The following is a 17,130-nucleotide window of genomic DNA, read 5'->3' as shown; positions in this document are numbered from 1 at the left end:
GAGGGGCTGAAGCCAAAGCCTCTGGGGAAGTCCTGTTCTTATATTTCTGTCTCTCATTGTCAGCAGTCACCAATTAATCAGCGAGGAGAAGAGTAATGGGACAGATAAAGTGCAAAATGACCCCCCCCCCCAACCAAAACCTCATTGTGTGCCACTGCCTGTCTTTGGCTGTGTTGTTACCCCTGTGCTGTGACGTCACTCCCTCCTTCCCCCTCGCCTCGTCTGTCTCTGTGTGTCTGCTGCGCTCAGGGCCAGTCCAATGGGGCTCAGCTCTTTTTGAAAAAAGAGAAAAGTCTCTTGTCCCGGTCGGAGATGCGGTGAGCTCGTCTGGAGGACTGACCGCCGTGGGCCCTGGACGGCCCTGACAGGGAGGAAGGGGCCGAGCGCCACTCGTCCTGGTACTTGTCCATCAGCTGCTGGTCAATCACTCTGTGCATATCATCCTAAAGCCAGGGACAAAAACGCAAAAATGAGAGGAGGACAGGACAGAGGCGGCGTGGGGTGTTACAGGAAGTTCTAGGGAGATCAGACTCATTGATGACGTTACCTGTTCGGTATTGATTACAGAGACACCACAATCACCCCTTGTAGATCATTTGTTTTTTTACTCTATATTTCTCAAAAAAGAGTAAGTAATCATAAATGGCATGCAGCCCTTTAGCATATGAGTGACACAGAACAGGCTCTTTAGATGTCACTTGGCCTCCAGCTGTTGATTCCCAAACGTTTCAGCTTGTGACACCATGTGACCTCAGATTCATTCATTTGATTAGCTTTTAGGAGCCTGAGGCGGTAGAAGCATTCAGTTATTCACAAGACGCAAACGTAAGAACAAAGTCTGAAAAAACAACATACTTTGCGTCCTTTCCTATCCCGTTAACCATCTCGTGAACCCTGACTTTGACTTAACCAGCGGATGGAAAAAGTTGCCAGGCTTGTCGTCGGTAGTTAGAGATGAGGCCACCAGAGGGCTCTGCTAAGCTGCTAAAACAGTGTGTGACACGGACTTAGTATATGAATACACACTTTTATTAGTAAAAGGTTAGAATTTTATTTGGATGTCACCTAATTTCACTCAACAGAAAGCAGCATGAATGAAGCATTATGATCTACTGGTGTTACAGTTGTGTCGTTGGTCTCTGTGATCTCTCAACAGGTAAGCCAACCAGTGGACCAGTCTCCTAAAAACATTCCTTTAGGTGATACAGGTGTATGGAGAGAGGAGACAGAGACAGGTGGAGAGAGAGGGGGGGTGGGTTTGGATGGTTCACTGTGGTGGTCAATGGTTTCGGAGAGAAAGGGGGGCTGGGATGGGCGTTTCTCCTGAGTCAGCTAACCGTGGCATGGAATGGCTCAGCAAGGCGTAGTCGGGTTAGTGCGGGGTGAAACGGCGAGATGGCGCAGCTCGGGCTCACCTCTAAGGCAGGAGGGGAGGGGGGTACCACAGGGGAGAAAGGGTGGTACGGAAGCTGAGAAAGGCCACTAGATCAGAAACCACAAGAGCCAAACAGTAAAGAGCCCTGAGGAGGCAAACTGTGGGCAGGGAGAAGAGAGAGGACAGAGCCGCTAGTTACAGATGAGGGAGGGGAGGGGGGGCGCACACACACACACACACACACACACACACACACACACACACACACACACACACACTGTCCGCAGGCTATATACATAAAATGTTTCCTTAATGACACCCATCACAGAGAAGCGACTGACATACGCCCTCAGAAGTTAATTGAGTGGTTTAGTGTTTGTGGAAAGATTAAAATAGACATTGAACATAAGTTACATGGAAGGGAAGAAAATGGACACACTGTTCTAGAAGTTAGTGTCATTTCATTCTTATATATAACAGTCTGCTTACTAATTTCATCTAAAGTTGGATGATCAAAATTCATCCGGACATTTACGCAGCAGTTGTATTTATGCAACAACCTTAGCTGTTCCAAAATGCTACAAAAAGACTATTAGGCTTGCACTAATGTATCACTTGCGACCTTTGACCCACCTGCCAGGCCTCCAGCTGCTGCGACAGGTTGAGCTTCTGCTGGATGGCGTCCAGGAGCTGGCTATTCAGAGACATGATGTCTATTTTACATTTGGCCAGCTCCATCTCCACCGCTTTCTTCCTGTAAGACGACACACACAGAGCGCGTCAGCAGGTGACACCCGACTGGCACGAAGGCTCGAAAGAAACTCCGCTGCAGCTCCCTTACACAGTGTTCACAGTTTTGGTCAACACACACACATTCAATTTCTTAAACAAAGTTAGATGAGTGTAAAAAAGGGGGAAACAGCTTGTCTGCCTCTGTCTATTGGTAGCAAAATCCACCTCCCAGCACCTCTAAGGCACAACTCCATGCTGTCAACAAGACTCCAACCCCTGACTGCTGGTGTCAGCTTCATATTTGATGGCTAACTCTCAGCAAGAAAACAAATAAGCATGATTCTCTCAAAGGAAAATTCTATTATTGTTATTCTTGTAGTTTTGGCAAGCAGCAAGTACAGTAGGTCAAAGTCTGTAAACTGTGATGATGTTTCCAACAACTTGGACCGTTTGGTTAATAATTGCTGTTTGATTAACTTGGAGGTTTGTTTGAATTAAAGGACCACTGTGTAGGATTTAGTGGCCTCTGGTGGTGACTGCAGATTGTAACCACATAAACACCCCTCGCCTCACCCCTTCCTTTCCAAGTGTATAGGAGAACCCATGGTGGCTGTGAAACATAGAAAAAAAACGACCCTCTCTAGAGCCAGTGTTTGTTTGCAACATGGCGGAGTCAGTGGAAGAGGACCTGATCCCACTGTAGACAGTCTAAGGTAACAGAAACAATTCTTAATTTCAGGTGATTATACACAGATGAAAATGTAATCATGAATACTATATTCCATTTCTTCTGCCAATAGATTTCCCTAAAGCTTACACACTAGTCCTTTAAAGCAAAACAAGTGTCTGATTCCTCGTGTTTCTTGCCCCGTCAAACTCTTCAGGAATGATAAGGAATATCCCCAGATCTCAGACATTCACTTCTTTAGTAAAATCTTAAAATTATATATAATACATAGTTTTGTTGTTGTGATAAGATGGACTTGTCCTTTAAACTTGAAATTATATTGATGAAGACAGCTTAGTTTAGAAGCATATTTGCTTATGTGATGTGATCCTACTTGGCTATGGCATCGTCTCTGTCTCTGATGGCACTCTGGAGCTGCTCGCTGGGTTCTCGGATTTCAGCCATCATCTTCATCCGCTCGTTCTCCTCCCGGAGGGAGCACATCTCAACGGAGAGCAGCGCCATCTGCAGGTCACATGGGGGGATGACGCAGATGTGTCAGTTACTGGCCTCAAATACAACATTGCAACCGGTCTCTGATGTCAACGTTATACCGAGGGGTGCTCATGTCTGAGACCGATGGTTAGTTGACCCAATTCAGGAGGAAAGTAACTGATCTCTCTGTGTGTGTGTGTGTGTGTGTGTTTTGTGTAAATCATGTAAGATGGCATTTCAAACCCACAGGAGAGCGTGAGCTGTCCTGGCAGAAAGAAGACAAGGTTGAAGCGATGTCCTACATTACAAACAACACAAACTGGTGAGGACCACAGCTGCAGCACTGCCGTCTAAATGTTATTCTTAGACGTGAGAGCTCCTTAATGCAGCGTTATCCCGACAACACAGGCCGGATGTGATCTTGAATTAATAAAGGCCCTCTGGCACTTTTCACACGGGTAGCAGCAGAGCCTCGCTGTGAAGATTAATACCTCCTGCTCTCGCGTTAACCTCTTTATGCGTTACCTGATCTCTCATGTTCCACCGGTGTGCACGTCCACAGCACGGGTGTGTGTGAGCGCGTGCACGGCGACGCGGCAGAGGACAGTACCTGATTGTGCAGCTGCAGCGCCTCCTCTTCATTGCTGCGCGTCTTGTCCTGCTCAGCTTCGTACAGCTCTCGGACTTCCCTCAGCTCATCTCCCAGCTTCCTCACCTGCTCCTCCAGAGCCTCCTCATCACTGCGCCGCGAGCCCTTTCAACACACAACACACTCTCAGTGTATCTGCAGCCACACAGTTTTTTTTTGTAGAATAGGCCCACAGAGGAAGTACTACTAAGTTACAAATATGGAGAGAGAAGATTCCAGCAATAAATGTGCTTTTACTTTGGTTAACATGCATTTCCTGTTATTAGGTATTAGGTGCTGTAGATATATATTTTTTGTGCAATACTTTTTCATTACTACGGTTTACTATTTTGCTATTTCATTATTATGTATATAATTTTTTTACTGCTTGCTATTTTGATATTTTATTATGTATAGTTGTTCTTTATAGTCTTATTTCACATTTTTTCACTTATTTCACTGTGTGTAATAATGCTGCTACACTAATATTTCCCAGCTTGAGATAAATAAAGTATATCTATCTATCTATCTATCTATCTATCTATCTATCTATCTATCTATCTATCTATCTAGCTTATAAACTCCTACTTTAACTACCACAAGCATTACACCCATTCAACTGAAGGGGGCACATTTAAATGTTTGAAATTTGACGTGTGTACAGAAGTGTTATCTTAAAGTTTTCTGTTTTTCACAGTATCTAATTCTTCTTGTTTTTCCTTCTAAGTAACTATAGCCACAAGTTGAGAATGAGGGTTTTGTATACTAAAACAACAAAATTGCTGGATAACCAACTAACCATGAATTAGCAATGATTTATGATTTTTGATAGCTACTAATATACGTGTGTTTTTATGATAAACATATGCCAAGGTAACTGATTACTCATAACAAGCTGTCTTGGTTGTAACATTAACACAATGCAAAGTATCCAGAGACAGACTGATGATGACTGATCAGCAGCTGCAGAGCAGAGACAGCAGCAGGGGCGGGTAATTATGTATAACTTTCTTTTTTTTTTTAATACAGGCTATTCTAATAGTACTGACTAGTTGTCAGCGTGTGGTTAATTACCGTGGACTCGTTGCCATCCAGCAGGTTCTGTGTTAGCCTCCGTAGCTCTAGCAGGCTGGTGTGGAGGCTTCCCGTAGGCACATCCTTGGCTGAGGACGTCTCCGAGGACTCGTCCATGGAAGAGTCGGTGGACAGCGCTGAGTCTGTGACGTCGTTTCCCCGGAGATGGGAGCAGAGCGAGCGGACTTCACAGTAGGCCTCCCACAGCTGAAGACGCAGCTGAACAGACAAGGGGGGGGGGGGGGGGGGGGGGGATTGTTCAGAAGAGCACATCGAAGTCTATGACAGTGATTATACTGGTCTTTACGATCAAGCAGGATCCCACTGCAGCTACCTGCTCCCTCTCCTGCTCCTGCTCCTCCTGCTCCATGCTCTGTTCTATCTCGCACAGCAGGCTGGACGGGTGTGGGGTGAGGCTTTGGAGGCTGTGCTCCTCCGTCAACTCCTCCAGGCGGGCAGTCAGCTGCCTGTGGGACACTTGAACCTCCTCGAGCTCCACCTGGCTCTGCCGTAACTGGACACATCGGAGGAGGCAAAACTGGGTCTTAACAGTGCAAAGTAAGTATCTGACACCTCACTTGACTATTCAAGGACAAACTGTAGTGTGTATACACAAAGATTGCCTATGTAGGAGGTCATTTACTCACATTATCTAGCAAGGTCATAGCTATTCCTCAAAGATCTGAGATCAAACAATCCTTCATTCGTGTGTCTGTACCTGTAGGTCCTTCTCGTGACAATGCCTCTCCAACACCAGCGTCCTCTCTCTGAGGTCGTCCACTGTATTCTGCAGCAGCTCGTTCTCCTCCAGCATGGCGTGCACCCGACGTTCCAGCTCCATCTTCCTCTCCGACAGCATCTTAATCTAACATGTCAAACAGCACCAGTTAGTTACTGCACCGCAGGGAATGGGCATTGATTGGAGAAACTGAGGATTGTTTAGATTTCCTGGTCAATAGCGGACAGATGGGCAGTTATGGTACCTCATTAAAGGCAAAATTTCGTTGTTTTCCTTAGTCTGGGGCGAGCTGGGCTCTTACACAAGATTAAAAAGCACTCCCACTGGCCTGAAGAATGTGTGTTGCCTAGCACGGGTGTAGGCGTTAGTTGCCACCCTCGTCTTCAGGAATGTCTTGGTGATATGTTAGCGTCTCCACAAAGCTTGATATCATCTTACTCCTTCCCATGCATGTGTGATGGCCTTCTGCTGAAGGCCGACATTGCAGCAGCGCCACATATTCCTCATGAGTTGTTTTCCCTTGAAGCTGCCTGAGCAGCTTTCCCCATTAAACAAACATCAGTACTTGTTCATTTTTATCCCTCCTGCTTTTGACCCACATCTGGTAACCTACTTCACAGTGCAGGAGCTTACATGTGGATCAGTTGTTTTCACTACCATATGAGCATCCACATTGCCAGGGTCTGGATATTTCTGGGCTGCTAGTCTCTTCATACAAATAGGGCAAAAGCCATTAGTCATCAGCACATGTCATATAAAGGCAAAGCTTTGGAAAAGTGGGAGCACCCAGACATTGCAGTATCTCTGCTAAATATAGAGCGGTAGCGTTTTCTCCCAATTATAGCACAGGCTCTGCAGTCTGGGTGTTTTCTGCCTGGCTTTGAAGTGAAGCTACGGGGAAATCTGAATTGCGGTTATGCTCTACTGTTACCTTTATTCATGACAGACTGTATCTGGCAGATATCATACATGGCACGACTGACATCACAAGGCATCTCATGCTACGACAACCAAGCATGTTTTTCATGCTCGATCGCAGGAAACAGGGATTGCCAAAAGGAAATGTCAAATAGGGATTTAATAAAAGTGTAAATGTTTTTATTATGTATTATTATGGTTATACAGAATCAGGTCAGAAGAGTCAGTATCTCATCCAGTATGAGATTCAGTAATATACCCTATAAAATAATAATAATAAAAAAAATAATAAAAGTAGTTTGCCCTATCATCAACTCATTTAATTGGGCAGAGGAACAATTGCAAATCCAAGGCAAAATAATGGGTGCAATCCTTGTTTCTATCATTTTACAAGGCGGTACATGCAGCATGCAGTCTGGCCGACAGACAGCGTTCGGTAGCCACTCACTTCTAGCCCTTGCTGCTCCAACCAAGAGGGGAGGAGAGAGAGGAAGGATGAATGGGTGAGGAGAGGGATAAAGATTACAGAAAGAGAGCAAATGATTTGAGAGAAATCCCACAATTGCCCAGACAGAATGAACACTTTCTAGAAATGCTGTTAGCATGGCAGGTGAACACCATCCTCCTCTGAAATATAAGACATTAAAGCAGGGTCTCCCTTCAGTGGCATTTTATTCCACTCATTTTCAACACAAACTCCAACTTTAAAGTGAGACTATATAACTTTACAGTGGTAATTGCATTATAACATTGAATTTTCCTAAATGTATTATTTTAGTTTATTTCAGTTGTTTAGTTGTTAGCTACTGGTCATACCAGACCAAGTAAGACCATAGCAGCAAAAGTCACGAGTGTATTGAATTGAACAAGGGTTTATTGCTACTGAACGATTGTTGCTGAACTATCTGTGTGAGGGAGAATGTGTTACATAGTCTCGCTTCAGCTTCCCTTGGGATCTGCTGTCACCTCAGGTACTCAGGCTTCCAGATGAATGCCAACAGGCTGCATTATTTTTGCCTGTATCTAGCTGTAAAAAGTACAGTTCAATCAACTGCACTTAGCATAAATTGATGCATGATGGAAAAATGGCTCACCTCAGCCTGTAGAGTCTCTAGTCGTGTCATGTGCTGGCTCGTAGACATACTCTTCTCCCTGAAATCGTCCCGTAATGAATGGACCTGAGTGGACAGCTGCCTCTCCACCTCTGCAGCCTGGATGGAGACATGACATGACAGGGAAAAAAATTCAGTCCACACCCTAACCCATCACCTTTAACGTGTCTGCTCTTACTTTAAACAAACATTCCAGCGATTTAGCACTGCACTCCTGCAACACTGGTGGACTCACCGTAGCCAGTTCAACAATGTAGATGTAGCTGCTAGTCTCAGGCGGGAATGAGCAGTGGGCTACTGAGGTCTGGTAAGATCACTTCTTTTTAACTCCACACCCCAGATTAGTCTCATTTTCAAACCTGAAGTCTTCAGACCCAGCCAACACTGACTCACGTGACATTACTTGAGGCAATTTATCAGCCTTCACACAGCTCCTTCTGGAGACACTAAAGACTTGATACAACTTTTTTTTTTCACATTTGCAGTATTTGTAGTACTCCCAGAGACCCGTGAAAATACTATATGTGTAAAATCTGTGACATTGCCCTTTAATTATTGTTCATGGTGATGTAGACCTTACAACACATTGTTAAAGTGTTACATTAGCTGCTCAGTTAAATTAGAAAGATTGCCAAGCAGCAGCTCTTTAGTCTGTGTTCCCTTCCAAACTGAAGTGACTCATAGTCTGATAGCAAGTGAAGGCACACACACATGCACACAGACACACACACAACCACACACACACATTTAGACATGCATTAACACACTGTTGTGTCCTGAGTGTTACTGACATTGCTCCCGGTTTCACTGAAAGCCCAATTTTACCCAAATGTCACGGCCCTTTTTAAAAGCCTCAAACTGTCCACTGCTCAGTATTTATGCAATCCAGCCCAGCAGCACATTCAGTGCATTGGCTGAGCTTATTGGACAGGTAGGATCAGGCCATACAGAGCCTTGCTGAGCTTCATTAGCATAGGGCTGCACTCAGGAAGCTACCGCTCACATTAGCATCCCTGCCATGGCAACAGCAGAATCCCAAGAAACACTCACTTTTTACAGCTCACAGAGGAGACGAAACATATAGTGAACTGTCAAAACTACATAAGGAAGCAGCTGGTCTGCATTATTACTGCAGCAAGCAGTCTTCAACTCATCACCACATATGTGAATTGAGATTATCATTATTTGTTTGTTGGGTTGGTTGGTTCGTCTTTTCAAAGAGTGACAACAGGCAGGGATTGCAGCAGTCTGGAGTACAGCCTCTAGGTGGCAGCACACACTGCTGCAGCCTCTCAAGATGCTCACAGAGAGATGTGAGGAGGCTCAACAGCTGGTCGTGTGGTCACATTAGCTCACTTCAGTTCACTTCTGTCCTTAGGTAACACTGGTTGTAGTCTGTCTGCGTTCTGCTGGGAGTCTCTGGAAAGGACAAGCTGTCAGGGTGGCTCTGCTTCAGCTCAGTCGTCCTGGAGCTCCACTCTGAACAGTAACTAATAATGCAGCGCACGGGAAGCACTACGCTGTGGTAACCCTGTGCCATTTCTGCAATGAAATTATGGTAAAAATGTAATTAAGGAATGTTAATAGGCTCAATGCATGCCAAAGGCTCAAATGTTCTCTCCACATAAACTGTATCTAATAAAAGAGTAAAAGTTATCATATATATGCCAAGTTTTTTTAAATTCTACAATAAATAATTAAATCACCCACCTCCCAGTGCAATGTCATTCAAGAAAAGACTTTTACATGTTATGTATTCTAAAGGTTTGCAGCACTAAAACTGTAACATACAACAAACTAGCAGACTGATTTTGTAAAATTACAGAAATGATGGCTAAATTATTTCCACCACACTGGAAAACTTAATCTGTTCCTTATACATATTAAACCTGGATTAAATAGTGGCTGCATACAACGTCTACTAATTCTTGTAATTATCATATTGAACAACAGTTATATGGAGTTTACACCATCAGAACAATTCAAAGAGTATAAGTTAAATTGTCATTTACAAAACATGTAAACACACTGAGTGGAAGGACAACTAATTGATGAGCAGTGTAGAATAGCTTTTTTCAGTTTCATTGTGATGTGCCAGCTCCACCTGGTACTCAAAGCACAAACAAATGGTAAGAAGAAGGTATCACTCCATACTTAAAGACAGGAAATGTCTGAGTGTTCAGGATTCAGAGGTAGCACATGATCTGGCAAATCAAAAAAGGCCTGCACAGACGAATGAATGGTACAACCAAAATGAATGTGGATGCATAGAAGCAGAGTCGACCTTTTCCCAAGCAGAGAAAGCTCAACATTATACATTAAAAATAATGAGAAATTTCAGAGTGGTACAATGCAACCATTAAACACATTTCAAGCATCTGTGCTACAACCTCTCAAGGGAATTCTGTTTCACAGAGAACAGACAAACACCTGTTGGCAAAAATGTCAGCTAAAGCCTGCAAATAACCTACAATGAGAAGCAGGTCTAAAGCTGATCCTCCAGGCAGAGAAACGCTTGATATTCAGGAGATTTATCTAATGAAAAGATGACCCATCTTTCAAGAGTTAAAAGAGATATTTTTGACAGAAATTGGAAAAAAGTGGATCATTTGCATGATACAGGACGCTTAACATGTCATTTAACTGTTTTATGGAATAACTGAGTAACCCATGACAACTTTTTCATCCACGTTGTGTTGTACTGGGCACACGTGTGACAAGTTTACCCTCAAAAAATTTGACAAATTCTCAGAATTCTTTGCAATTACAGTTTGTCTCAGGTCTTAAGTGTCCTTGCTGTATAACTCTAAGGTGATGGCTTTGAGCCAGTGGGTTTTCAATTAATGGCCTGATGTGCGTTTCTATGTGACAGCTGCATGATCCTGTCCTCTCTGTGGGAAACAGATGTGAGGTCAGTGCAGCGGCAGGTCACAATGGCAAACGTGAATAAAACTGACCCACTGACCCAACGCGCCGACAGATTGAGATCATGTCGAGAAACCACAGAGTTGACCACAGACTGCCAGATTTGCAGAGACTCACTTAATCTGTGCCTAAATTCCTCAGATTCCAGATCCAGCGTTATCGGCGCGACTGGGACAAACGGGGGCAAATCGGACTGCTGTGACAGAATCCAGGGCAGCAAAGTAGGGCTAAGCACAGAGACGCGTTCATTTACAGCCTCTTTACTCTGATGTTCACGTGAGCAAATAGTGAACATCCGCTTTCCAGAGGAGGGTCGACACTTGAATGGTAGACATCGCTCCTGTTGATCCAGCTGCAGGCTGTGGAACAGGATCCAGCAGACATGACTGCAGGTGCGTCAAAGGTCTCCAGCATCAAACTATCTGTATCCTTGTGCCATTCTGTAGCGCACATTCCCATGGTAACAACACATGGAGTTTCAATTTGCATGTCACTCTGGTTGTCATGGCAACCGGGGAGAAGTGGGATTGGTGGAGCTGTGACTTGTGCTCTCAGTGCTTCTGGTATTTTCCTTCGTCACTTCCACAGAGCACTGCCTTGTCTAGACTTATGGAGGATGGGCAACCCCACGTTCAAACGGTTGCATAACAAATACTCAGAGTGGCAATATGTGCCAATCAGAGAGCTGATCCCGAGAGTAACAGCTACCTGGGGCTGACGGGAGGCAGACTCTACGTGCTCCAGAGACTGGATGCGATCGAAGCTGATGGCTGGACAGATGCCCAGGGACCGCGCTCAACACTGGCTAGAGGTTGTAAAAAGAGGAGTGAAACTGAATCCAGTGCAGTGCGTGATGTGGATACACTGTGCTGAAGAGGCACAGGCACAACATAGGATGCCACAGTTCTGCTTTTGTCGTTGACGTTCACATTACACCTGTTGACGTGTAAATGACACGTCAAAAATGGCATAAATAGGCTGAAATAAATAACGCTGATGAGTCACTGGAGGCTGCTGTCAGTGTTTAATTAAGTAAATTCTAGAGGTTGAGGGAAGCAGAATTACGGCCATAAAACATGCAGACACTTCTGCTGGAGTCAGTGCGTCCCCAGCCTTCTCCGAGCATGTGTGGTAATGTAATTAGAGAAAGGTCCCCTTCCTGCTGGTTCACTCTGATCAGATTAGGCCTGAGGAGATTGGCTGTTCTCACACTCAGGACCCATACGGACCAGCACACACCTCCTGGGCTCTACTCCTGCATCAACGGGGACCTTTTTTCTCTGGATGTATTGAATATAATGTATAGTCTTATCACCCAGTGTTGGAAAGTTCACTCACACACGCACACGGCCACACCCAAACAGGAATAACCACAGACCAGGATGTGAAGGCGGAGACTAAATTTTTAGATCTTCTTTGAGCAGATGTCTAAGTTACCTGCTGTTATTAATTAAGTAGAGTACAGACTGGAGTTGTTTTGGTTCCTGACTGAATGCATATGGCAGGGCTATTAGCACAGATTACAGCCTAATCCCCTCAGCGTTGTATTTTACCCCATGACTTACATCACTTCCTATGGAGTGCCCTGCCTTCTCAAGGTCATCCCACCGCAGCCAACTGAGGGCTCTGTTGAGACCTGATTCCTGTTAAAATGAAGTCCTCCTAGTTAGGAGGGGATACACAGCTTTTATAAATCTCATCTTTGGTTTCAAGATTTGCTTTAGAAATCAACCCCTGAAAAGCTGGCTATATATAAAGGACACAAAACGGCTTATTCATCAATAAACCAGTATAAGCAGTACATACAGACATATACGAACTATATTTAGAAAAGAAATTAATAAATAGCAGATAAAAAAAAGAAATTGATCAATAAAATCTGGAATTTAACACATAAATAATTAAATGCAAAATCCCTGAATGAATAAAACAATATAGAATTTATTCTCTACATTTAACTAACTCTATCTTCTTCCTACAGTTATACCTATATTAATTTCTGATGATTTATTAATTAAAACATAATTTTTTTTGTTCATGAATAAATAAGTGTTTATTTGTCCGGCTGTGTGGTGTAGCAGTAGCAGCCAAAGCTGATTTATCTGCTCCTGATTGTATCTTATTGTAAACCCAGCGGCTGTAGAGGTGCTGGCTCTGTCAATTAGGAACCCGGTCCACAATAGATGTGTCTATTGTCCAGTCAACGCTGTCTGAAATGTGATTTCCAGCAGGCCCACCAAAGAACTACAATAACAAGCTCATAATCACTCGGGAAGTGCATAGGAGCATGTGCTACTCCATAGTTCTGGACGGGGTTTACAGGAGGCCACATATAGACCAATTTAGATCACAATAAGACCGTTCCGCTTAAAGAGTTAACTATTATGAGTAGCAGTGAGGGCGGATGAAAATGGCAGACCTCCAGTGGATTCACTACTGCAGAGTTTCCTCGGGGTGGTTTTACATTCCCTCCATTCACTCGGAGCTGTAAACAGTTAACATTACTTAGTCACAGCCCATTGCTTAGTAATGAGCAGAGAGGGAGGGCGAGAAAGAGAAGAAAGCAAGACAGACAGAGAGAAAGACGGATAAAACGAGAGAGAGAGAGAGCTCTGTGGCTGACCTCATTTATTCTATTACCCAGCAGGTCTCCCTCTGTCTGCCCAATTTACTGAATCATGAGATCTGGATCGATGCAGTCAATTAGGTCTCATAAATTTCACAAAGACCACAAGATATGCTCCCCCCAAAACACAATGCAGACCACTTTCAGGGAATATCTTCATAGATTTCCCACACCCGTTTCAATTAAATTAAATGCAGTTTGATTATGCTAAGTGCGTGCTCCTGTTTAGATATATGGCGACTGACCAGTCCAGAACAGCCCTTGATTGCAATGTGATGATGATGTTCGGGCGAGATGGGGCGGGGGCCTTTTCTAATGTGATCGAGATGAAAGCGAGTGCAGCAAGTTTAGGGGTTAAAATAAACAGCACTGAGCCCACTCCTCCCTGAGCAGCGGGTGCCTGGCAGCAGAGCTTCTCTCAGGAAGGGAAACAACACGCACAAGTGCAAGCGTTGCCATAGACAGCGCTGCTGCCGGGGTTATCAAAGCACCTGTACGAGCTTGTCAACCTTTGTACACACACCTCTGGGGCATCCTGAAATGTAGCTTCACACTGGCACCCACTGGCAGCCTACCTGACAGCACTCTGATGCCTCTGTTTATGGCCCTTTAGTTGTTGTAACGGTCTTACAGGTGTTTAAACTGCATATCCCTCTGACAGGCTCGGCAGCATGACGTGGTCCCCTCTTGGAAAGCAAGTTCACATCAGTGCTACAGTGCGCTGGAGTGATATTCAACAGCACACTTTGGCAAACTTAACTTAACACCAAGGGTATAATCCAGGCCAATCCCACAATAACACAAAAGAGTTGAACACCTCTCTCACGGGGTGTCATTTGCAAGCTCCACAAAGATAAAGTTCACTGAAGAGCTGCTGCAGTGCTACGCCTATGTGACCACTCGGTATGGATAAGGTGTCCTTGTTTTGGTATAGATGGAGCAGATTGAGGTGTTACACTGAGCTGCTTAGCAGGGCTTAATTAGCTGTAGCTACAAACGCTAGTGTACTACTGCCAGTCTCAGTTTCTCTTGATGTGTGTGCAGAGCATCACATCAACAAGGATACAGCCTCCGGCAAACACTGCACACGCAACACATACATATATCAGTCTGTCAGTGTTTCATACGAGACCTTTTCTTCTCTGCCTTACAATAACTGCACTTGAATTACCTGTCAATATGCAGAGTGCTATTGCATAAGTGTGCAGTCCAATCATTCTAAATGATTCAACAGACCCGGAAGCTCCACTTTTATATTGATGAGTTAGCATAATTCAGGTGCAGTGAGAGAGAGAGACGGACGGGATGGAGGTAAATCCCCCCTGAGGGATGATGAATCCTCACTTGGCTGAGCATCTTATGCCATGTCAGCCAGGCAGACTTGAACTGGAGTGGCCCTGAGGCCAGGCCAGGGAGACACACATACTGTACACACGCACCACACACACACGCACACACACACACACACACACACACACACACACGCATGCTCGCACACACACACACACACGCATGCTCGCACACACGCACAGACACACACAGTGGGTGGAAGGGCATTTAAAGCAGCATTAAGGCCATGTGACACAGTGACTCAAAGCTCATGCTAATTAAATCTTCCATGCAGATTGGCCCAGCCCACCTGACACACACACACACACACACACACACACGGTTCCTCACCCTGCTGAGTTGCTCCAGCAGTCTATGGTTCTGTTCAGAGAGCTCACTGATGGCCTTGGTCTTGTCTCTGTCAGCCTCTCTAAGCTGGACCTGGTGGCGCTCCAGCTCACCCTGCAGCTGCTGGACGTCCGTCTCCAGCTCGGCCACGCGGCCCTCCCACTCCCCCTCTCGACTTTCCAGACGCCGACGCAGCTCATGCTTCTCCTGCTCCAAGTGCTGCATGTGAACGAGGGGGGGAAAGAGGGTTAAATCTTCATTTGCTTGGATTTGATGCGCAGCATTGTCTTCATTTTACAGAACATAAGTACCAATGAAATCAGTGAGGGCGTGACTAAGTCAGAGATTTCACACAGATGCTGGTGCTTCAGCAGACTGAGAGAGTTGGAAATATTTCACTACATCGAAGCTAAAAAAAAGTTCAGGATGGCAACTTGATGCCCTCACGTAATGTTATCGTACAACAATAAATGTACAAGTACAATCAGTGCCATTAAACTTTTTACCTAACAGGCAAAAGTCAGTATCTACACTGTGGTGCTGATGACACACATTCAGCATTAACATGAAAACAGATGACTATTGAGCCATACACCAGAAACTGACGTTTTGTTACACAACAAGGCATAAAAACGTGAAAAAGAGCAGCAATAACTGCAAGTATGACACTCTAAATTTCAGAGATGTAATGAAGAACTGAACCACTCTTGTTTCCCTGGCTGCTGAGTGACAGTTCAGCTAACGGGAAGCTTCTTTTCGATTTTCTAGATGGCAACAAACAGTGGACAGATGCACTGCACCACCAGCGGCTGCCAGTGCTCGGATGGGGGTTGTTGTTATGGTTAAGTCCAAGGCTGAAGCAGCTGGCATCTGCGTCGCCACTATTCTCACGTCTGAGTGAATGCCCGAACAAAAGGAGGGATCAAAGAGGAGCAAAACAACATCACAGAACAACACCCAGCGCCGTTCCAATAGGGTAGCAGGAACGGTGACAACATCAATGATAAGAAGAGGGTGATATTAGAGGCGGCTTATTTCTCTGAGCTGCACCACAGGGATGAATATGGATCAAAGGGCTGAACAGATGCACAGTACAGTAGATACAGTAGGCCCTGGACAGCCACAGGATTAGTCTTTGTGTTATTTTCTCAGGCCACGTGTTGGCTTGTGTGAAGGGTTTTGAAAACAACATGAACCAAAGCTCAGCTGCACAGAATTCACTTTAACATCATGTAACTCAGACGGTGCTACACCTTGCTACACCTTTTGAAGCTTGGTCGTTGGCCAGTGACAGGACACAGACCTTGCAGTTAACTTTATCTTTAGATCAGAATGACTAGGGGGTTTCAGTCTGTGTGACTGGTCCCCAGCTTACAGCACATTAGCACAATTACAGGCTAGCATAAAAAAATTGACTCATGCTCACGAAAGTGGAGCTTCACAGGCAGCACTGGTTGTGATCCTCTTGAGTTTGTTTACATTGTGAAGGCCCAAACTTGACTACAGGAGAACAAACCAGAGAGAGGCTTAGGGCGTTAAAACTTGAGTACATTTCTTTTCTAAGTTTACCTCTAATTTCTCGTTGAGATCTTTGTGCATTTTCTCATATTGCTTGGTCAAGTCTTGGTTTCTCTCCAGCAACGCTTTGCCGAGTTTAGCAGCTAAAACCAAGTCTTTTTCCTTTTGACGGAAGAGCGACTGTAAGTCTGCGTTGCGCCCCACCGCAGGCGTCTCTAGGTCCGTCAGCTCGTCCTCGTCGTCCCGTTCCCCGGTAAGCATGGCCAGTTCCTCCTCCAAGGCCATGCCGAGGCCTCCCGAGCCGGTGCGCCGCAGCGGGTGACCCTGAACGCCGCCGGGCTCCTGAGCGTCGGGGCTGGCCCGGGGCTCCATGCAGTCGCTGTCCAGCTCCAGTGGTGCTGAAACCACGGCAGACGTCTGCATGTCGAGGCAGAAAGCGGACATCGCCGCCCGGCGGAGGAGAAGCCAACAGATAAGCGCCGACTGATTTCACTCCGGATGAACCCACCCTGCTCCGACAGGGTTGGGCTGACCGGACCGGCTCGTAATCGACAATTCATCCATCATTCTCGCAATTCCGAGCTGGATCCGGTTAGATTGTGAACTGCTGTCTTACCAGTTTCCTCACGACCCTCTCTCCTCGT

At 45.2% G+C, this 17,130-nt stretch overlaps 1 protein-coding gene across 1 annotated transcript; it reads right to left on the bottom strand.

Moving 5' to 3' along the window:
• Nucleotides 1–266: 266 nt before the first annotated feature.
• bicdl1 (BICD family like cargo adaptor 1) lies at nucleotides 267–16,930 on the bottom strand. The gene is made up of 11 exons (XM_041937930.1): nucleotides 16,538–16,930; nucleotides 14,972–15,187; nucleotides 7,723–7,839; nucleotides 7,077–7,088; nucleotides 5,690–5,836; nucleotides 5,306–5,485; nucleotides 4,972–5,190; nucleotides 3,880–4,023; nucleotides 3,169–3,299; nucleotides 2,009–2,129; nucleotides 267–443 (listed from the first exon to the last, which is right to left on the bottom strand). The coding sequence occupies exons 1-11, from the start codon at nucleotides 16,928–16,930 to the stop codon at nucleotides 267–269; spliced, it is 1,857 nt and encodes a 618-aa protein (XP_041793864.1).
• Nucleotides 16,931–17,130: the final 200 nt, after the last annotated feature.

The sequence above is a fragment of the Chelmon rostratus genome, chromosome 5, assembly GCF_017976325.1.
Source record: "Chelmon rostratus isolate fCheRos1 chromosome 5, fCheRos1.pri, whole genome shotgun sequence".
Classification (NCBI taxonomy): Eukaryota; Metazoa; Chordata; class Actinopteri; order Chaetodontiformes; family Chaetodontidae; genus Chelmon; species Chelmon rostratus.
This window is presented reverse-complemented; position numbering and strand designations above follow the sequence as displayed.

What these genes read in the sequence shown, in the direction of transcription:
- bicdl1 (XM_041937930.1), bottom strand. Translation starts at nt 16,930, where the DNA reads ATGTCCGCTTTCTGCCTCGACATGCAGACGTCTGCCGTGGTTTCAGCA. An exon ending in CGCTGCAGCTGCACAATCAG is followed by an intron (nt 3,300 to 3,879) that starts GTACTGTCCTCT and finishes TGTGACCTGCAG; the next exon opens with ATGGCGCTGCTCTCCGTTGA. An exon ending in AGCAGCTGGAGGCCTGGCAG is followed by an intron (nt 444 to 2,008) that starts GTGGGTCAAAGG and finishes CCCTGGCTTTAG; the next exon opens with GATGATATGCACAGAGTGAT.